At 40.4% G+C, this 23743-nt stretch overlaps 1 protein-coding gene across 1 annotated transcript; it reads right to left on the reverse strand.

Moving 5' to 3' along the window:
* Positions 1-437: 437 nt before the first annotated feature.
* Positions 438-23486, reverse strand: lars1b (leucyl-tRNA synthetase 1b). Its single transcript, XM_053478635.1, has 32 exons — positions 23376-23486; positions 21799-21914; positions 21395-21482; positions 21210-21290; positions 20801-20941; positions 19747-19908; positions 19051-19163; positions 18911-18974; positions 18722-18789; positions 18102-18327; positions 17370-17457; positions 16830-16906; positions 16669-16722; positions 15669-15809; positions 15475-15552; positions 14388-14473; positions 13987-14052; positions 13564-13646; positions 12134-12272; positions 11806-12018; positions 11481-11538; positions 10131-10194; positions 8782-8965; positions 8579-8669; positions 7763-7903; positions 7190-7330; positions 6254-6364; positions 6022-6132; positions 5251-5355; positions 3548-3643; positions 2586-2718; positions 438-1501 (listed from the first exon to the last, which is right to left on the reverse strand). The coding sequence occupies exons 1-32, from the start codon at positions 23379-23381 to the stop codon at positions 1296-1298; spliced, it is 3531 nt and encodes a 1176-aa protein (XP_053334610.1). The 5' UTR covers positions 23382-23486; the 3' UTR covers positions 438-1295.
* Positions 23487-23743: the final 257 nt, after the last annotated feature.

Consider the following 23743-nt stretch of genomic DNA (forward strand, 5'->3'; position numbering starts at 1 on the left):
TGAAGCACAAACTCGCATCCATATAAACACTAAACAGTCTCACACTCAGCATCTTCTCAGGAAGACTTCCATTCAACCACTAGCTGGTGTATGCAAGCCATTAGGCTACTGTGTGTGTGTGTGTGTGTGTGTGTGTGTGTGTAATGCTCTGGATTTGTAATAAAAATTCCTCCAGCACACACACCGACACACACTGACACACACACCATGCTGACGTCCTGCTTCATTTCCTTCTCCTGAACCTCTAAAGCAGATTAATCTGTTCTCGTCCCTCTCACCGAACCGAAACCCTCCGCACAGACTCATCATCATCATCATCATCATCAGGACACAGTGGTGAAGCCATGAACACAAAAGTCAAAGATTTATTAACAAGGAGTTTATTTAATTCATTTTGCATTCACAGAATTTTATAAACAGAGAGGGAGGGCGCGGGGGGAGGGGGGCGGGGAGATGGGGGACTCTGGCGTATGTAACAGTAGAAAGTGGAAATGCTTTTGATCAACTGGATTTACAGACAGACTCGAGGTAAAGGTACAGAACTGAAGAGCTGCAAAGAACAAACATTCAACTGATGCGTCGATGAAGACGTCAAAAAGGTCTTGATAATTAATATACTTTTTTTTTTTATTAAAACAGGGTTAATTTATTTAATACCCTGAAGAATGAATGTCTGCAGCCTTAAACAGTGCGGCGCCTCCCTATGATCGCTCTCCGGTCGCCTTGGTGAGAGGAAATATCTTTAATACGGTCAAATTCAACTAAAAAGTCCTAAATCATTGAAGCCAAAGTTCTAAACATTTTTCTTATTTTCTCGTTTTTATAGAAAGAAAACAAAATTATCCAGCAACAAGATGAGAAACATGATTAAAGCGGGCATTGGTGGCTCCGTGGTAGTTTTTTTTCGCCTGCCATGTTGAAGGCCTGGGTTCGAACCCCAGCTGCTCGATGCGGTGCCGCTCCCAAACCCCGATAAAATGGAGAGCTGCGTCAGGAAGGACATCCGGTGTTAATCCTCTCCCTCGATGGGAACGGCCCATCAACAGGATAAGAGACATTTCAAACTTGAAGTCAGTAAATATACATTAAATTTTTATTGTAACATTATAATAAGAATGCAGGACTATATTCAAGATATTTTCACTTTTCCCCAAAGACGTTCTATTTGCAGTGTAGTTAGCCTGAGTTAGCATTAGCCTTTTACTCCATTAGTACTCCACTAGCTCGACCAGACGTTGTAGAATCTGTAGAAACCCGCGCCGGTGTCTTTAACCCCTCGCAGAACGCTGCAAATATTACTCGATCAAGTAGACCAGGGTGTCTCCGATGTCCACTGTCAGGCCGTTGTCGCTCAGACGCACCTTCTTCTCCTCCAGGTTGATGTGGAACACACTCGTGTCAGAAATGGCCAGTTTACCCTGCGCCTCTTTCCCCAGCACGGGAACTCTGCGAGGGCCGAGGAGAGGGTCTTCAAAACGCATCAGCTTCACTTTGGTTAGATCTGAGAGAGAGAGAGAGAGAGAGAGAGAGAGAGAGAGAATGGTGAAGAGGTTTAGAAACAAACACACACTAAATATCTGTTTCATTTGTGAGAAAGCTCATTTTTATTTCGCACTCGACAGGAATCTACTCAACCATCTGCTCAAGGTAGAGTGTGTGTCACTATTTTCATCACATCATTATCGCACACACACACACACACACACACACACAATTCACAGAAAACTTCACTGCCTCTTCATTTCATTCATTAAGACACTGTGTAGCGTCTCAACAAACTCATTTTCAACAGCGTTTGCAAAACTGTTACGGTTCCTCCTCGACTCATTTATCTCGAGTGAGAGCTTTATATCCTGGTCAGGGCGACTGGATTCAGAGAGTGTACTGGGAGAACTGGTATCTGTGTATCTTACGCTATCCAATGCAGGCGCATTTAACACAAAACACAAACCAGCGTTCTGGACAGGAAGTCCGTTTCCCCAAAATGATTTTTAAATCACGTATCCTTTATCATCATTATTTATTTCTGCATATTTCCCAGATTAATCATACCGTACCAATATGATAAAAAGAATACCACAGCTGAAATACTCCTCAGATGACGCAATCTTTTAACCCCTTACCCTTCCCGTTTTACTCCTCCTCCAAACGCACTTTTTCAGTGTCTATGTAAATGAGCTACTCATAAGCCACTCCCCCCAAAAACAGCAGGGCTGTGAAACAAGTTGGGGGAGGGGCTCTTCTTATATGAGGTCACATTAGGGGGAAGATCTCAGTGGCTTGTTCAAGCCCTGACCCGTACAAAAAACATCATCATGTTTCCTGCCCAGTCACTTACCTGAACACATCTCACCTGAACAAGTTAAATAAATGACATTTTCTACGAGGTGTTTAGTCAGGGTTAAATTAATATTATTTAAGAAATTAAAACCACCCAGAAATTCAGTAAGATTTAAACACATCTGATTACTCATTTCATTTATTTATTTATTTTTAACCACAATATTATAATTATTTAAACTGTGTATAAACGCTTAACTATTTTCATTCTGTAATTACACCGAATCTGGGGGTCTCTTAAGTACCTTTGATGCCCCTGGTGGTCCTGTAGAGTCGGCGAGTGACGCTGTCCTTAGTGTCTCCCTGCCGAATGTCGATCCGAGAGGAGAAAAGTGCGTTGCATGGCTGAGGGTTCAGCAGACACACTGATACTGCAGGCTTCAGGGAGGGAACAGTGAGATAACGGGATAAATAATTAACACAATGATTGTCATTAAAGCAGCGTTAAAGTAGAAAATCTTTAATCACAGTGAAATCGTTATTCAAAAGACAATATATGTCAACCTATTATTATTATTATTATTATGAGTCCAAGCATGTAGCAGTAGCAGACTGTAAGATTTAAACCAAACTTAAACAAAACGTAGTAGCTGCTACCCAAACAAATGAACCGTAGCTTAATGGTGGCGCTATAGTGCAGGAATTTACTTTATGGCTCCATTTACTAAGAGCCTACACTCTAATTTCCATCATTTTAAAAGTTTTAGTTTTTGCGAATTTGCACGATATGTGAAACCTACATTAGCAGACTCCGCCTAGAATTTTTTGGCCATGTTAAACAGCGCAGCTGCAAAATGTCAATCAATTGTAAGAGGGTGGAGCCTATATATATGGTTGCTGTCGAGCCACTCATCTTCCGATTAGTGATTTCAGATCGCCATCATTAACCAACTGTACAGAATCTACCTTTAACGTTGTTTTAATGCTTTTCAAAATATGGCATGAGCTGGCCACCGGGGGCGCTGTTTGCAAAGAGTGCTTGGACGCCACATATAATAGCTTGTGACACTTATTAGATCTCTGCTACATTCAGAATAACTTGATGCTAATTTCCAAAAAATGATGAAATATAACTGTTTTTTCTTATTTTTTTAAAAAAAAACATACTTGTACTAAACTATTAGTTCATTTAAAAATCACTACATTCTCATTATTCACTTCTCAAAAAGTGATGTCACACACGCGGAGATAAAACGATCTGCCGTACCTCTGATCTGAACACACTGTAGGGTTTCCCTGGACAGCAGTCCTCCTTTACTTTATCGTCCCCTTCGGAGGCGAACAGGACGTCGATCCGGTCCAGCTACAGAGAGAAAAACAGAGTTTACTTAAACCTAATGACTTAAACACACTCCTGACCTCATGATGATCTTACAACATGCATGATTTATCATAAAAAGATCTGGTACGAGTGAGGGAAATGAGGACAAAATGCAATTTATTCTGTGTATAATTGGGTGAATTACATCCAAAATTATGCTGAATTCCTACAATTTGCTTCTCCTTATTTACAAACTTTCCCGAAAAGTCATGATTTCAGCTCTCAAGTAGTCAAAAATGAGTTATAACTAGCCACAGTCACATCACACAACATCATGTGGTAAAAAAAGCAGTCTCAACCTTAGGAGTTATAAGGTAACAAGTCTGCTTTCCAATTTAATATGTAGTGCACTACAGAGGGAGGAAGAAGACTTTATTTCTTCTAGGGCACTTAAATACGGAGAATGAAGAGATTCGAGTGCTTATTTTTGGAACTTTAAAACATTTGTTATTGTCGCAAAGCAACATAAATGTGAAATGTGAGTGTGTGAGAATCAGAATGATCAGATCGTCTTTGATGAACGGCCCGAGGGCGACAGTGCTGAGGGAAAAACTCCCTGAGATGGTAATAACCTTGAGAGGAACCAGACTCAACAGGGAACCCATCCTCATCTGGGTGATAACAGATAGCAGGGATTGATCTGCACTCATACTGGGTGTTAATAAATCAAAACAGATCACGAGGTGTTGAAGATGCTCCACAGGAAAGGCGTGAACATTCGTAGAGACTTTGTGACACTTCAGCATGAGATCATTACGCTTCATAGTGAAGTCAGTGTGATCTTAATTGCACTGTAACATCTCGTGGCTTATAGACAAATGAGTGTTTATGTGGGCACGTGAACTTTTGAAAAGCTTGTGATTTAAAAAGCTCTAATTGTATTTTTTTCAAATCATCCTTGGGGCGAGGCACTGTGCGCCCAGAACCCTCCCAGTTTTTGTTCTTAGCGAATCAATATTGTTTTTAAATATTTGGGCTCATGTGATTGGACCATTCTCAACGAGTCTGATTAATGCTCAGCAGACTGTTAGTCAATGGACTGAATAGTGATTGACGTAAAAGCAGCTACAGTAAATATGAGAGGAAATTCTGTAACTTATTTGCTAAAATACCCCTTCACAAGGCGATCGGACGAAGAAAGAAAAAAAAGTTAAAAAGCTTGGACCAGATCGACCCGATCTTCTTATCAAGCAGCAGTCACGTGATCGCGGCCGAGCTTACACTCTGTGCTTTCCCAGCACTTCCTATGGCTTTTTACAGGCGGTTAAAAAAAAAATATATTTTTTTTTTGCTTAATTATTTTTTTGTTTGCACCCCCCAAAATAAATTTGCACCAGCTGCCACTGCTTATGACACACCAACCGTTACAAACATAAAAACATACAGCATAAAGCTACACACTTAACATTTAGAAGGATATGCGATGTCAGAGTCGAGCGACCAAGAACAGTTGGGGATTTTAATTTAGCACGCTCTCATCACAAACAGTTTCAGAGACTTTCTGTAGCCGAAATGTTTTTTTCTCCTTCATTAGCCAGTTGGTTAGTACAGACTCATCACATTTAACCTGCAGCTGTTCGGCTTCCTACCTCCAGAGAGTTGGTGAGATAAACAATGTTCTCCAGCAGGACTGCTTGCTCATCAAACTCCAGCTCCAACTCCAGCACCCTCGGCCCCTTCTTCTCCAGGTTGTCCTGACACACACACACACACACACGCACACACCTTCAACAGAGTTGTCTCTGTGCTCTGTTGAAACAGTACTAAATAAACACAGTGTAAACAAACTACAGTACACGTACATGCTAATCTACTAATCAGACAGTTTCTCTTCCTTAATTACGCTATGAATAAATGATCTAATCTTATGATATTAATTAACCCAAACAAACAAAAAGTCAAGATGCAAAGAATTCCATAAATATGCATGTAAGAAGTAAAACACTTTGTGGTGTGCTGTGAGAGAAAAGTAATCAGCAACCCGGGTGGTGTGATAAAACAGAGAAATGATAACGGATCAGAACCAGTGCATTAATATGGTCATAAGGATTCGATTAATTTTCTGCAAATTACAATCCAGAATCGAACAGCGATGTGGTGCAGTTTAATAAAGTGTACGCGAGTCCTTTTATCAGAGTGTGAACCAAGGCCCTCTAATGGCCAGTTTTTCGTTTAACTTACAATTTTATAATTGTGTGTAAAATTTCATAATCTACATTTTAAACATCTTCATTTATCTTCATTAGTCTCGAGTGTTAAACATTCCAAACTGGGCTGGAGTCTTCATATATATGGGGGAACAACTGCCCCCCCTCCCCTCCCCTCTCCAGAGGAGTATCAGGTCGTTTGCGAGTCAGTACCTTGATCATGGCTACAAACGGCATGACGCGCTTCATGTACTTCTTCAGCTCGGGCACCGCGCCCAGCTCCACCGCGATCACCTTATTATCGGGGAGAGCTCCACTGTTGTTCTGAAAACCGAAAAAGAAGCAAGTTGTTCATGTAGTGAGATTAAAAACGGTATGACATCACACATCTCAGGATTTTAAGCCTGACCACGAGCTCCTTCACACACACACACACACACTTTACCTTGTAGTGCTTGGCCAGTAAAGAGAGGGCGCTGTGCTGCCAGGGCGGGTAGCTCTTTGCCACGTACACCGTGCAGTGAGTCGGCTTGGCTGGGGGTTTGTTGTCTCCTTTCTATGAGGAAGAGATCAGTAGCACTTTATTACACAACACGTGTATGAAAAGGCGAGGGGGGGGGGGATCTAAGTGAAGAAGTGAATTTTCAGACAGAATTAAATAACAGCATTTTTTTCTAATACTTAATGTTTATCTCCTGATCCATGCTTAGTTTTTTTTGTAAATACGCACACACATTTATATTTAAAATATAAAAAGAAACACATTTGCTAAATACAATTTCATGCCCTTTTACAGTAGGTAGTGTCCGTAACTTTTAAAAAAAAATTTAAATCAATGATCTTAATTGTTGTTCAAATAGCTTTCACAATATTGCATGCACAGATATTGCAACATGAATTTAAAATGGTTACGGACACTACAGATTTTTTTGCTTTTACCAAAAAAACATCTGTCATGCAAATCGCTGCAGCAGCCCTGGAATTTTAACGCTGTGTGTTAACAATAGTTATAGGGCAGATTTATAAAAAAAAAAAAAAAAAAACAAGTATACTTTATTCAGTTATGTTTTATGACCTAATGCTTCTAATGCATTCTAATTTGGAGCATTTAAACAAAAGCTTTGTTAGTGATTTGGGGGAAAAAATTGTTGGGGCCTTATACAAAATCATTTATCCAAAACGTAAAATGTTTAGTGAAGCGAGATCGGTCACTTTCATGTTGCATAAACTTCAGAAGGAGCTTCTTCGGCCCCAAACATTTTCTGTATTATATCTATAACATAAAAAATATTAATCCTTATAAAGTTGATTCTCATTAAAAAAAAAATTTGATCATCTGGGTAATATAATAAAAAACACACACACACACACACACACACACCTTGCTCTTGGGAGGCTGCAAGTAAGCTTTGAGGCGGAGCCGCAGGTCATGGGCTGTCTCCATCAGGTACTGTGAGGACCGGATCAGAACCTCGTCCACCAGACCGGCCACTGGCCATCTGGCCTTCATTACCGAGTCACTCTGCAGAAACCAGGGGACAGAGACACACATCAGCTACAGCATGCATCCATGTCTGCGAGTTAGACGTGTCTTTAGTTTCCATTTTGTCTGAGAATCAGTTCTACATTATAACATCTCTGCTGAGTTGTACATCACGTCTACACGTACAGTATTTAATCCTCTCCTGACTCAAACCTGCACTCGCTCTTAAAATAAGTCTGAAAGAGCGACTAGATTTTAAGTAAATAACTAACGCATATATAATTACACTTAGTCTTATTATTTTTCTCAATATCAGCAACACTTCAGATGTGTTTGATTACGTCATAAACACTAAATATAAACACACACACACTAAACTCTAGGGTTTTTAAATAAACAGGTTAATATTGCAGATTCCACAATTAAAAGCTGAACATGTCCCCGTTAAGCGTGCCGTTTCGGGGTTCGCACCTTTCCGAGGAGGGACCAGGTGTACTCGCACAGGTGAGGGCAGATAGGAGCCAGCAGCAGGGTCTGGTTCTCAATGAACTGGAACACCAGATCTCTGTGCATTCCCTCGATGGCCAGCTCACGGTACTTATCCTTAGCTGCCTAGGAGGAGAGATCAGAGAGAAAGTTACACCCAAGTGCTCTTAAAACGCTTTCCTACACCTTGATGTCTTTAAAACTTCAAGTGATATTAAATAAAAAATATCCACGACCCACAGAGATGGAATCGGAGAAAGACACTCGACTTGATTTGATCTTTGGCCGTTGTGGTTTTCGATTTGATTTGATCAAATTTTATTCGTTTTTGACTTTGTCTTAAGCTTCTCTATTCCATACATGTTTGGTGACATTAAAGGCTTTAATCATTAAATGCTTTATAAATTGTGTCTTTGACTGTTTAAATGTCATATACATTTTAAGGAGTAAGTCCACCTAAACAGTAAGTCAACTGTGTGTGTGTGTGTGTGTGTGTGTGTGTGTGTGTATATACAGAGACTAAACTGTAATGGAAGTTCTTTTAAATAATCTGTGTATTAGCGTTCAGTTAAAGGTTAAATACGTATAAATGTGTAGTTTAAAAATAAATAATTGATGAACATGGGGCTCTTTGGGAAGTGACACTTTTGGAGACGACCCCAGTGGACATATGAGGAACTGCATGTTTTGGCACTAATTTGGGACTAATATTTCAGAATCGAAGGTTGCCCATTGTTGCAGACGCTGAAGTGAATGATGTAAGTGTGCGCGCGCGCGCGTGCGTGCGTGTGTGTGTCTTACTTGGAACTCAAAGAACCCCGTCTTCAGCGCCTCCTTGTACATCATCCTCTCGTAATGCTGCTCAGTTTTACTAATCCCAGAGTTCATTTCACTGTAAATACAGAACCGATCATTTTTCATTAAATGCCCCCGAAACACACCACAGCCCCCTCAGAACTCCTGACCACAGCAGTAAACAGATAGGTGCAGTGATGATCAGGTACCTGGAGAAGACTCTGTCGTTAAACGTATCGGAAGGCCCGGTTCTCAGACTGTTCTGGTTGGAGATCATCTCTTTGACCCATTCCACCCAGGTGTAGAGACGGAGAATGCCGGCGTCGGCCATGGTCTCCACGAAGTTAGCGTCTTCCACCGTGTCTCCGGCATCAGCGAGAGCCAAGCGCATACCTGAGGACACATTTAGTGAAGAGCAATTAGGGTTGTAAAATTTGGTCATATTTATTAATTAATAGATCAACTGCAAACAAACCTGCAATCTATAATCAATTTATTACTCATGATAAACACTTCATTTCCTCAATTTAAGTATTTAAATAGTATTAGTGACACAATCCAAACAAATTAGCTATGATAGAAAAGCTCAAAGTGTTTAAATATATAACAAATATAACATGAATAAATAAATACATTTTCAGCTACTCATTGCTTAATCCTGTATATAGGTTCGCGAGGGGCCTAAAGCCGATCCCAAAAGAAGAGAGTTGGGGTACACCCTGAACATGGACACACACCCACACACACACTACAGCCAATTTGGAAACGCCAATTAGCCTGATCTGCAGGTCTTTGGACTGTGGGAGGAAACCAGAGGACCCCGGAGGAAACCCACCAAGCATGAGGAGAACATGCTAACTCCATGCACACAGAGACGAGAATCGAACGCGGAACCCAGAGGTGCGAAGCAAAAATAGATAAATAAATAAACAAACTAAACTATAAAATTAAACTGTGTGTGCGCCCTCTTGTGGTGTAAAAGTTAAATATGTTAGATATTATTTAAAAATCATCAATTAATTTACTCTTAATCAGTTAAATAATAATTTTATGAAAAAAAATATTATTTTTGTTTTGTTATTTTTCGGACACATTCAGGACAGAATAAACTTCATCTAACCGTAAAGCGGAAATGATAAGAATATTTTACAGACTATAGAATGTAAGTTAGAAAAGCAGGCTCACAATGTTAGCATCATACTTTCTATAAATAACAGAGAACACAGACAGCACGTGTGTGTGTGCGCGCAGACACACTCATACACACGCACACACTAATGAGGACTCAGCAGACGTCTGCAGTTCTCTCCAGATGGACCGGCCTGGACGCTCGCTCCTTTGGGAGATCGGATTCTGTTCAGCGCGTCTCCAAACATCAGAAACACAACTACAATAAAACCCTTCCCTTCTGTCTTTCCGGATTACGGTTTGCACGGCGCAGATTTCAGAGCTGCAGAGTAAACTGCTGACGTGAACGTCTGTCGTTCTGTTGAGCGAAGACAAACCAAGGCCGTCGTTAGGAAGAGTGCCGTCGGGGATGACGTTCCTGAGCACTTACCGTCTGCAGAGAACTTCTCCACGGCCTGACTCAGGGTGAGAAAGTTCCCGGTGGATTTAGACATCTAGCAAAGACAATAAAAAAGGAAAAAGAAAAAGTTTTATTTATGTATATTTTCTAAACATATTTAAGAAACAATCACACTATAAAGCTGCATCTAATTTATTGCAAACACGCTAATTTGCACGTGCACATTCGTTATTTAATATACACTCGGTTAATTAAGTTAATTAAGTATTCATTCCACCACAGCTGACTCACTTATCATTATTATTATTTATAATAATAATAATAATATTATTAGTGGTATTTAACTTTGGCTCAGATGCATCATAAACTCACAGGTTTATAATAAAGTGCTCGTCCTAAAACGTTATGGTTTCTATAGCAACAGCTCATTCACAGGATCGAGTAGAGCAGATGTTCCACACAACCCAAAACTACTGATAAAACTGATTACAAAAGCATGTTTAACGAAGGGGAACACTCAATCCTTAGATGATCTGAAGTTTTTTTGTGAGGAGGTGTTACGTTTATCAAAGGAGTCAGATTCTGAACACAGGAAAATTCTCTTCTTTTTTTGAGACAGAGAGAGAGAAAGAAAGAAATAAAATGTAGAGAAAAAGGAGAGAGAGAGCGAGCGAGAGAGAGAGAGATACAGAGAGGGAGAGAATGAGAGTGCCCGAGTGATGGAGTGTGTTTATAAGTGAAAGGAAGAGACAAAGACAGGGTAAATGAGAGAAAGACTGAACAAGAGGGAGAGAGGGAGGAAGAGTAGGAAAGAAAGGAAAAGATAAAAAAAAGGGACAGCAAGAAAAAGAGAAAATAGTGCAAGTGTGCAAGAGAGAAAGAGGGAAAGGGAGAATAAGAAAGAAAGCAGTAAAGATGGTGAGAAAGCAGGACAGTATGAGAGAGAGGTAAAGAGTAAATAAAGATAGAAAAGGGAATGTGAGAGAGAGAGAGAGAGAGAGAGAGAGAGAGAGAATGTTGCTGCTATAATGTAACGTCCCACAGCATTTAATCCAAACAATAAAGTGTTAAAATGTTCAACTTTTTGTTCATTAGGAAATGAAATTGTGTAATTATCAGTAAGTTGCTGTGTGGATAAATAACTGTAGATGGCGCCGTTACATAAGAAGACCTCTACTTTGACTCGTGCCACACCTCTCCACACAGCATAAAGAGTCATGTACATATTAATATTGATCAGAATCTCCTTCACAGTCTTGGGTCGTGTTTCAGGGACGTTCACGCAGCTCCCTACAGTGTCTCAGAACACGTAATACTCCGACAAGAGGCACGAGGATTTCACTGGTGATCATATATAGAAAAACGAAGGTGTAAACCCACCTTCTCAGAATTTAACAGGAGATGACCGTTGGCACGGACCGCTCTGGGCCACTTCCCACTGCAAAAGAAAACACTCCCTTTAGACAGAGGAAGCTCAGAGGCACAACGTGAGATTCACATCTGCTGAGCTAAACTAGAGGTTGTTCAAAAGCGTTATGATGGAGTTAAAGTGGGACCGTGAGATCTGATGATCTCAAATTCCTAAGAACATCATGGACCAGAGCTCAGGTTCAGACTTAGTGATACTGTACACACGACACGGCTATAACCCTAAAATACTTGTCCATTCAAGTTACAGCTGTACAATTTATCTGTTCTTACACACCTATCGTTGGGCCACATGGCCACGTGGTTGTACAGGTAGTAGGACAGATGGTTTGGCACCAGGTCTTTTCCAGAGACACGGGCATCCACAGGGTACCAGTACTCGAACTCTCTCCTCAGCCTCTGCAGGTGCTCCTTAGGGATGTCCGTCTTGGGAAAAGGAGCCATTTTGAAGAAGATGAAGTCCCACACCTCCCTGGTCATCTGTTCTGGTCTGGAAAACACACACAAGACATCTTTCAAATATATTCATCATTCATATTGTTTACAATTTAGTCATTTTCAAGTCATTTTTTAAAAAAAAAGCAGAGCTACAGGATCTATGGTACCTGATTCCCAGAGGTGAGGGCCCCTGGCCGTTCAGGACTCCTCCCTGCAGTAAGTGCGCTACGGTGTAGTAAGCCATGTAGATGGTGGAGTCTGACAGAGACTCGATCAGCCACTGCTCGTCCCACGGCAGACGGGTACCTACAGACGGCGGGACGAAAGGAAAATCAACACCTGTCTGGGAAAACCTGCAGGTGATCCACAAAGATGAGCGACAACAAGAAGGACTGATAGAGTTTTAGTTTAGCCCAAAAAGTGAGGTTTTTACACTCCTCATGTACTTTATACAAGATTGGAGTGCGAGGACGTTCCATTAGTTTTAGTGCTGCAGTAACAAAACTGATGCTGGTGCAGTTTTCATGCATCTCTACTTGAACTTGAACTTCATGTAAATAGTTTTTGTAATGAAAAAAAAAAGAAAAAGCACATTTTAATCATGTATTAATTCTGATCTGTGTAGCAAGTGTGCCACGTAGACTATATTATATATTATATACAGCTTTACATCTGTCTAATGAACCACAGGAAGACAAGGCCGAGAATAGAACAGAAACAAACTGATTGTAGTTGCTACTGAATAAATGATAAGGCGAGGACATCTGGTCTGGGTCAGATAAGGAGTCGTGAGTTTGAATGTAGGAATTTATTTATGTATGGGGCGTTGATTATTTTAGCAGAGATGTTTGTGTATAAAATTGGACAGCTGAGAGAAAGACATCACCGTCCTCCATGCTGCTGGTCCTTCTGTAGAAGTTAAAATCAAACCTTAGTCGCTTTGCTCTTACTCAGTGTATGAATTACTCTTTATAATATTAGTCTTTATAATATATTCAGAATTTCCACCACATTGTCTCAGTGGAGACTTAATGTATGACTTTTACTCCACTACATCCTAAAGCAAATATCTGTACTTTCTACTTCACTACATTTCTGTATGCAGTTGTGCTACATTATACAACCAGAAATATGGCCACCTGCAGGTTATTATACGTCATTTGCTTTGGTCGCACATGTAACCAAACAGGACTTTACCTGGAAAGAAAGCGAGAGAGAGACTTTTACTATGGCCTTAGGCGACAGTGAGCCAATACAAGCTCACTACTTTTAATACTTAAGTATTTTAAAGGTGAGTACTTTTACTCAAGTGGAATTGTAGGGAACTGGTGGCTAAGCGGTAGGTTTCTCGTCTGCCATGTGGAAGGCGTGGGTTCTATTGCCACCCTTTGCCCAAACTCAGGCCACTGGATGCAGTGCCAGTCTTAAGCCTGGAAGAATTAGGAGTGTTGCGTCAGGAAGAGCACCCGGCGTAAAACCTGTGCCAAAGTCGTGTGTAGATGGGATGTGTGACCCGCTGTGGCGACTCTTTGACGGGATCACGTCAAATTATTCACACTGCAGGTCAAAAGCAGATGTGGAAAGAACGCAGGTTTACCTAGACCGTATGTTCTGGAGCAGGCGTGTTCCTGTAGCCAAGCCAGCGTCGCCTCAAAGTTCTTCCTCGTTTCATCACAAAATCTGCAAAACATACAGAGCAGTGTGAGTGTTTGTTCAAAACAGTTATGGATGAATCATAGAGATGTGATGTGATTAGAATCATGTATCAGTTTACAGTAAAATGTGATCAATAATAAATCGTTGATTATTATTTAACTAATTATTGATTAACTTTTATGAACAATCGTTATTGATTGTATCGAGCCGTTACTGATCCAGGGATATCATCAACCAGCTCTATATTTTTAGAGACATCTGTTTTTTCCCCCACTTTTAAAACTTTTTTTAATTTTATTTTATTGACTTATTTTCTGACAACGACTTTTTAAAAGTGGTCATGGATTTCAGTGAAGGAACTCACGTCTCCAGAGACTCCAGAGCGGTGACGGCCTGCTGCTTCCACGCCTTGTCTCCGTAATCCAGATACCTGTCTCAGATAAAACATTAATGTGTGTGTGTGTGTGTGAGAGAGGGTCAAAGCAGAGACAATGAGTTACAAAGACTCAGGCCAGACTAAGAAATAATAAGAGCGTGGTGGAAAAGTCCACTGAGGACTGAAAAAGGGAAATTAATCAATTGATTGATCGATCACCTCCGGTATATGTATAAGAAGGAGTGTTTATTAGCACCAGCAAGGTGTTTGATCGTATGTCATCACTCAGACATGACTCGAGTCTTTCCCACATTACAGATTTGATTGTAGATGTACTTTTAGCCCCTGTGGGCTTTTCAATAAAACATTAGGACGTAAAAAGGACTCACCACTGATCACACAGCGCCACCACACACTCGTCAGCCGAGCGAGACATCACCTGCTTCTCAGGCTCCATGTAAATCAGCGCCTCACCCTGAGCACAGAGAAACAAGAGAAACGGGTTTATTACTAATAACGAACACAAAATTAAATCTCACGACTTTAATTCTTTAACTGAATTCTTAAATCACACAAGTTTCTCAAAGAACATACAGGGGGCTAGTGATAAAGCGGGGTTGATTAAATGCAAAACAAAACAGAAGAAATCACAGATGAACATACAGCTGAAGCTCCACCGGGTCGATATTAAGTGTCACACTGGAACAATATTCACTGTAAATTGGCAAGAAAAATAAAATCTTTATAGTAATAACTAACTACATGCAAATTTGAGTCGTGTACATCTTTTGGCACATGTGTCAGATCAAGTCAGTGCTTTATGTGAACGTTTGGTTTTTATAATTGTGTGTAAATGTACAATAGCTTGAAGAAGACCCAAACTTCAGATCCTCTAACCTGCAGGATTACGGCTCTGTTTAATCCGGGATGTTCTGAGAAGGTAAATCTGTTGGTGTTGAGGTGTAGAGCGGTGAGCAGACGCCGCCTTATACATAGAGACGTCTAGACGAGCTTCATCGTCTCGATCAGAGAAACAACCTCATGCTAGTGCACTGAGGCAGGGACTCACGGCGCCATCTAGTGAATTTAGTCGCTCTATTTTAACAGCTTTTAATCAGAATATAAAAATAATTAAAGGGTCTGTGCAGCACTGCCTTATCAAAAACTTTATACTCAATCACCATCTCATTATTATTATTATTATTTTATTTTTATATATATTTTCATTGATATCGAAGTGAGACCCTGATCACTCATTTCACACTTGCAATTACTCTTTAGCTACACTTTATCTTTTATGGAGTTTATAGGCGTGACCAAATGCAAATGAGCTCCGTACTCTACAGTGATCTCACATTAAGCTTACACAAATATTTTGCACATCTTTACCAAATACACTAAATTAAAAACATAAATAAAACCCAGTGCTTTTCTCTCTCATGGCGTTCGTGTTTACTTAAGGAGAGAAAAACAGACCTTGTCCACCATCATCTTCTGGATCGGCTTCTTCACATCCTGAACCTTCTGCCCTTTAAAACCATCAACGAGCATCACCTGCAACAACACGACACAACACAGTCAGCACAACACCACTTGTTTTTACTTCTCCAGATTTTACCAAAATAAATAAATAAATAAATAAAAATAATCCCAAAATGTTGCAGTCTCACCCCTTCATAAAAGCCTTTGAGGTAGACTCTCTCTTTGGCCTCAGCCAGCTTCTCTCGATCGTTCTGGCTCTGAATCTTCAGTTCGTCACACACTAGAGGAGCCGACAGGTTTCCGTAGCCCGGGATCTCGATGATGGGAACCTGGAACGCCAAAGCAGAGGACAATATGGTCACTCCCCCATCAATCAGAGCGGCACTGGCTAATCATCGGCGTCTGTGAGCTGAGACACGAGGGTGGACAGCTTTTTCCTATGAGTTTGTTACATCGCCCCCTATCTGTATGCGAGCAACATTTCACAAAAATGAGACTGGCAGCTCCATGTGTACTGAAGGAAGTACATGTTAAGAAACACATGTGGGAGTTTGACACGACCAAATTAGAGAAAAAGATCTGGAGAAAAAAATGTCACATTTAAGGGCCCAAGCACCATGACATCAGATCTACGATGTGTCACAGTGTGGATGAAAAATTGCAAGAAGCCTTTTGATATCTCAAACGGGTCAGCTGTGACGAGCCTTAAACTTATACCAAAAAGTGTTTAATAACTTTGAGTGACGTCACACCAAGTGACGTCCTTTTTCCAGCATCTGGAGCATCTTAGACGTTTTTTAAACATAAAATCCCCCTCTCTAAAAATTATGTCAAAAAGGGCAATAATGATATTGGGATACCCCTTTAATTGCATGTGCCCACTGTCTCTCTGGTGCGCCCAGGGGGGTGATAAGGCAGAGTGCTTGGGCCCGCTCATGGTTGCTTGCAACTGTATTCTTAATATAGTTTGTCCTCACCTCTAGAACACATCACCATTATCACCATTTTGTGTTCATGCTTTGGCTCAGTTCAGTAGCTGAAACACACTGTGCAGCGAGTCGATTCAGAGTCGAATCACCTTCTTGTGCACTAATAAAACCAGACCCGTGTATACCTCGGTCCAGCGCTCCCAGACCGGTGTGTGCACACATTCTCACACACACTCTCAGCCTGCGTGACTGTGCTTACCGGCTCAAAAGGAAGCACCATGTGATCTTCAATCCCATACTTCTCTCTCAGAGCCTGTAGTGAAAAAAACAAACAAAAAAACAAGTGGTCATGTGATGCACACCATCCACCAAAAAACAAAAATCCTTAAAAGTGAAACCACAAACAAATATGTAAATCACCGCTTTCTTTTTGATGTCTCGGAGTGCAGCGATGTCATCAGGAGCATCCGACGGCACGCTGGTCACCACTCCCGTTCCTGCGGTCATGAAACAACAACACGTCAGAAACGTCACTCTCATCCTATAGCAGGCGCTGTGACCCACAAAGACGTGGTTTTCTACGTTAATCTTAGTGTATAATTCCAGTTTTTTATCAGCAGTGTAACATCATTCTGAGTCTACAGAGTACAGATCAGAACAGCAGTGGTTAGAATAAATTGTGCAGCGCTTGTGCTGCACTTCGAATGGGGTTAGGACGCATTTCAGGTCACTACGTTAAATAAAAATAAATTATAAAAACCTTTTTTTTTTAAACTGATCTGAACTGATTGCACTGTGCATGCTGTATTTGTCTGACCTACATTTTCTTAACTATGCTAATGATGTCATTTTACTGAAGGGAAATTTACATACCTGTTTTTCATAACGCCTAAATTAAAAACAGGTCGTGTGATCGAGTCCCACTGTGTAAATGAACACTGACTTAGAGACAGCAAATACCTTTATCCTCCTTGATGGTGAGCATCGGCAGCGCGTAGATGATCTTATAGGAAGTGAGAGGAGCGTTCAGAGCACAGCCGAGGACGTCCTGGGAGGGGGGGTATAATGACTTTATTAACGGTTCATGAGTTAATGTCAAATATTTAGTTAAAATATTTCACAGCATGAGATCATCACCAAGGGTTTACATCGACTACATGAAACACACACACACACACACACACACACACTATTAGCCGTTGTGATAGGATGTGATGTGATGTCCTGAATGTACTGATCGACCACGTCATTTGCATGATGGGAGCATCGCTTCATGAGCTTCCCTTCTTACCCTGACACGCCCATCACTCTGGAATAGGATCATTCTGGACTCATCAGGTCACATGACCTTCCATCGCTCCACTGTTTATGATCCCTAACAAACTGAAGCCTTTTTTCTGATGAGTCTCACTAACAAGTGGTTTTCTTATGGACACACAGCTGTTTAGTCCCGATCCTATGTGTTCTCATCTGTGTGTGTGTGTGTGTGTGTGTGAAAACGTTCTTATTTTCACTAATAAACATAGCTATGGTTTATACTGGAGATTTTTTTTTTTCGATGCAACTTCACCAAGCATTTAAGTGATCTCCCACCACGCCTATTCAGGATGTTTTTCTGAAGTTGAGGGTTTAGCACTGTGCTTCCAAACTAATTTCACAAACAAATTTCAGAAAAATTGTGTGTGTAGCGACCTGGCCGAGGAGCTGCGTAACTACAGGCACCACTCCGTTCTCCTTAGTGAAGCCCTGGTAGGCCATGTTTCTGGCTGCTCTCTGTGTGCTGATAAACACGTCGCCGCTGATCGTCTCAAACGCGATGTACTTCATATCAGGTCTGACCCAGCAGTTCGTCTGGCCGAACATGGTCTCTGGCCTCAGTGTGGCCGCCACCAGGAACACCTTCTTCCCTTTCAGAGCGCTGAGGCGGAATACAAAAACAGAATTCATGTTTTTTCAAGAAAAATGTCCCGTCTTTAAAAGAATGATCCAAAATATTCCCGTATACAGAATAAGGCGTGTAACCGCCAGGCAAAACCAAAACTCATTCATCAGCTCTTTACTGGCAGAAAATCCTTCCACATGCGCTCACTTCACACAGCTAAACATTTGCTCAGCTTAAAAATAAAACTGAAACAGATCATTTCTGAGATCCTCCAATAGTCCCTACTGATGATAGCCTAACCCTGGATTTAACATTTTCTACAATCAGCAGAAGGTTTGTGTAAATCAGGATGTTTACACAACACAGTCCAAATGTAAAAAAGAATCAGTTAAAAGTGTTAAGCGTTCCACACTCAAGTGTTCCTCTGTACCTCAGTTTGGGTGGATAGGGTTCGACCATCTTCATTTTAATAAGAGTGTACTCCTGAGGTCCGACTCCCTGAGTGAAAGTGAAAAAAAAGCAAACAGGAACGACATAAACATCATTTCCTGAGACGTATGGTTATATTAATTATCTAATATTTGAAGCTTTAGTCCAGTGGTTAAGTAAAGTAACCCACTTCTCCGGTCTGTCTGTCGTGGTCCATGCATGGCTGGCCGTCCTTCGGAGAGTAAATCGTATACCTGTAAAATCAGAAGAGACCATCCTTAATCTCATTTCTATTTCATCTTAATCGATAAACAGGTTAAATAGACGTACCTCTTTCCAAATTTGATCTTCTTCCTGTCTCTCAGAGTGACGAACTGCCAGCGCACGAAGGAATCGTAGAAAGGGTTGACGTCGGTGGTGATAAAGGAGCGACGCCAGTCCACCTACAAGACAACAGCAGTGTGCACTTTAGTGTGGTTAAAGATAAACGCATTGCACCTGAACATTAAACATATATAATTTGTATGTACTGTATAGTACTGTACAAAAGTCTCGACACCCCCTTAATACATCATTTGTTGACCCCCAAAACACCAGGCTTTCCTGTATTTTTTCGTCTCTCATCTGAGCTGTTTCAGGAGAATGTTTTTTATTTGTTAAGCCACACAGTGACCTATGAATCATTTAAGCATAAAAAAAACATCTAACTTAAGTCCTGAGCCAGAGAGAAACAGGTGCAGATGATGACAGACGATCAGGAGATGATCAGTAACCGCTGATGATGAATGGTCAGAACAGACGAGAGGGGAAATGAGGTCGCTGCTAAAAGGTTGTTACATAAACAACCAGTTTTAAAATTGTATCTTAAGGCACTTTGCAGCCTGTCGCAGTAAAACATTTGCTCCTGTTTCTTTAATGTAATATACATCATTTCATTTTATTTAATATAAAAAAGCGAAGGGTGCCGAGACCTTTGCACAGGACTGTAAGTGTACAGTATATATGAGCATTCGCTCCATTGCCTACCTTTATCCCCATGCTTTTTAGATCTTCCACTGCCAGTGGAGGAAAATACTCGAGCCAGTGCTCAGCGTTGGAGAACTTTATGATCTCCTCGTCCTTCAGGCCCAGAGACTTCATGATGTCCCACTGGAACTTAGAGGATCCGGCCTTGGCAGCTGCTTTACTCTGAAGAGAGAATGCACATCACTGTATTAATTAATCATTTCATATTACAAGGATTTCCTCTCATGGTAAACAGAGCTACGCTGCTATATTTGTGTGTATGTGTATAAAATAATAATGATACACACATATACAAGCTTTATTTTGGTGTCAGAATGTGAATGACTTGAAGCATTCAAACAGAATCCAATTATTATATTAAAAAAATATATATACTGTACATATATTTAATTGATATTTTGATTGTGTAAAACTGTTTTGCAACAACTGTTAAACAACTGTTAAAAGCGCTATACAAATAAAACTGAATTCAATATATTTTTAATGCATTTATTTTGGCGAGGATTTGTCATTTTATAAAGTGTTTTAATCAAATACTTTAATCATCACTTAAACATTCAGGTACTACAGCGAGCATACATTTATTATAATCATTTTCTGAAAAATATAAGCTATAAGCTTTCTATATTTAAAAAAGTTATTATAATTTTACAAATTGAGATCAATATCTGGGCATCTGTTACATAAAAAATATTGTGTACACGTTATAATCTCCTTATCACAACATAATGTCACCTGTAATTTTCCCGTGTAGATGCTTATTTTATTGGTGTATACTTTCTCTATATTAGTAATCTCGCTTGTTCTTATTTTATATTTGCAAACAATTTTTTTTTTTTTTTTTTGCTGCAAATCTGGGTTTACTGCATTTTTTGGTTATTTGTTCCATAGTGTAATTCAGCGTCATGTTATTTTAGTGTGGATTTGATTTAACATACCTGACACTTTATTAAACTGCACGTCACACTGTATACGGTTTTGCATATGACAAATTAAATGATGAATTTGAAAATAAGTAAAGATTCTCTTGTTTACAGTTGAATGGAACGTATACCTTCTTCCCCTTTGCCTTGTCCTTGATGATAATCTCGTCCGCAGTCTTGGGCTTCTCTTCTGCTTCCTCCTCGTCCTCCTCTGGAAACTGGGGCGGGGTTCCGTAGAGCTCCATCTCTCGTTTCAACTTATCGGCACAGGCCTAGGGGGGGACAGAGAGCCAAAAATAGTTTATTTACTTTTTTATTTTTTTTACTTTTTACAACACTTTTTATGTTGAGCATCCCTGTGAACGAGCTGCTGCGATAGAAACAATAAGGTATTAATTAGAGCAAGCGCATTAATATAAGCCTGCACTTTGTATGCGAGCTGGAACAACTTTTAAAGCCGACGTTATTGAAAATAAATCCAAAAATTGTGATTCAAGAATCAATTATGAATAGGCGTGATATATAAACCCCATCACTTACTTTAATGGGCATCCCGGTACAGTGCAGCCCGAAGGGGAAAAGGCAGCGCCGTCCTTTTAAGCGCTGATACCCCATCGCAAACTGCAGCAAACATGAAGATAGAGGAGTGCGTTAGTGCTCAGACAAACACCTACTTACACACTTAAACATCAGATATGATCCGTGATCTGATGAGATGAACGCACCTCACACTTGGACAGACAGAACGTGTGACCGAGATGCAGCTTCCCGTTCATGTACGGGTAAGGAAAGGTCACAAAGTACTTTTCCTTACTGCAAAAGAGAAAAAAACAGTGGATATTAGAGAATTAGAACATTAGCTCATAACCTACATAGGCAAAGGTTTGTGCACCCCTAACCAAAATAGCAATATGTCCCTGTTAAATAAAATGCATTTGTGCTGGGTAAGGGTTCACATCTCTGAGTCCTGAGGGAAACTGTAATGCAGGAGGACACAGAGACAGTCTATACAGTTTTATGGTCTGACTGATTTAGGGAAGAACCACGTATGGGTGTGGCTGTCAGGTCGGGGTGCACAAACTTTTGGCCTTAAAGTATAAATTTTACACCAGCTTGTGGTGTGACTCACGTTTCAGCCTTCCCTGCTGGAGCATCGCTCTCGAACGCCTTTTCCTCTTCCCATTTCTTCTGGATCTCCGTCTCGATCTTCCTCAAGAAGTCGAGCTTTGCCGTTCCTTTTCGTTCCTAACAAGAACAAATTGAAATTCAGATAAAACGCGTCTTTATATATTTTGATGTTGGATGTGTTTTCTAATCATAATATGGTTTAGACGTAAACTATAAAAACCAATACATGTATTGTATATATGTATTTATGTACAGCCGCAGCCAAAAGGTTTTGAGAATAACTCAAATGTTGTCTGCTGTTCAGTGTTTTTAGATCTTTTTGTCAGATGTTACTCTGGTAAACCATCAGTCCTGTGTCACGCAGACATCCTCAGATCATTCATGTGTGATGTTGCTTTAACACAAATCTTCCCTAAGATCACAGAGATGAATAATGAAACATCCTCCGAGAGCGACTTCTCCCAACCATCCAAGAACAGTTTGGTGATGAACAAACTCCATGTCCAGCATGATGGAGCTCCTCACCATGAGGTGGAAGTCGTAACTAAGTGTCTCCAAGCATTGATGATGTAAGAATGGGCCGCGCCATCAGTCAGGGTGTGGATCAGAAGATGATTGGCAGCATGTCAGGGTGAAGTGCAGAGGTCTTGGAAAAGAACCTCGACACTGCAAACACTGACTCCTTACATAAACCTAATGTTACTGGAAATAAAAGCCTTTAACACGTATGTAATGTTTGTAATTATACTTCAGTAAACCAGAGAAACATCTGACACTAAGGTGGAAAAACACTGAAGCAGCAGAACTTGGTGAAAATTTATATTTGTGTCATTCTCAAAACTTTTGTCCCTTGTTGTATACCCGCTATAATGTCTTCTGATAATGTCACAATAAAAAGTTTTTAAAATAATAAAAAAATGCACCAGATATTTGTGGTGTACTTTAACAAGAATTGGAAATGAAATGACTGGAGGCTGATCGACCCGTGTACAGTGAATATCGGCTAATGTGTATCTCAGGACACTTTCCTGAGGTAGATTTTAATTGTAAAATGTATTGTTAAACCAATATATCGGGATAAATATCGTGTATAAAAACCGTGATGTAACATTTAGTATCGTATGGATCCATCTGTTCCTCAACTTCTGCTCGTAGTGACGCCGTGTGTTTACCGCACAGGGGCCTCAGATTAACACTCACTTTGTGTTTAAAGGATTTATTAGTGTATCAGATAAAAGTGTAATAAACCGAGCGCGCTAAGAATATAGTTTAAAACACACACACACACACACACACACACAACCCACACAGAGTCATGGCTAACAGTGAGCCGGGCTCGACCCCAAACGCATGCCTGTAACAGACTATAGTGCACTACGTCGCGTGGGGACCGCCGCACATTGTGTGCACTACGTAGTGCACTACACAGGAACTGGTTTGCTTTTTGAACGCTAACCCTTAGCATTAAGACAGCGCGATTCGTGTTGCTAACAGCTGCTTCTCAAAACACCCACGCGTACAGAAACCGAGTTAATTAAAAAATTAATATTACTCCTAAACATCAAACAGGAAGCTTACCGTCATCGCTTTTAAGTTTAGGACAATTTTATGGGGATGAATAGGAGAGACAGAAGGGACACGCGCCGGTTCTTCGGCACTTTTCTGACGACACGTTAAACCGGAAGTGTTTTAGGAATTCTGGGAAATGTAGTTTTATCTACTGACGCCTCGTCGCAAGCTTTTGTCGTGTTTCTGAGAGTGGTTTACAGTTTTAATGTATGAGTTATTTGTGTTGCTGTTAGTGAAACGCAGGTGTTGGTCACCACAGGAGTAAATAATTGTATTCCTGGTTCAGTAAGGGATTTAAAATGGTCATTTTCTTTCTGATTCTGATTTATATTTAGCTATTTTGTTTACTACTGAGGTGAAGTGTTTGCTTGTTATAT

The sequence above is a fragment of the Clarias gariepinus genome, chromosome 19, assembly GCF_024256425.1.
Source record: "Clarias gariepinus isolate MV-2021 ecotype Netherlands chromosome 19, CGAR_prim_01v2, whole genome shotgun sequence".
Lineage (NCBI taxonomy): Eukaryota > Metazoa > Chordata > Actinopteri > Siluriformes > Clariidae > Clarias > Clarias gariepinus.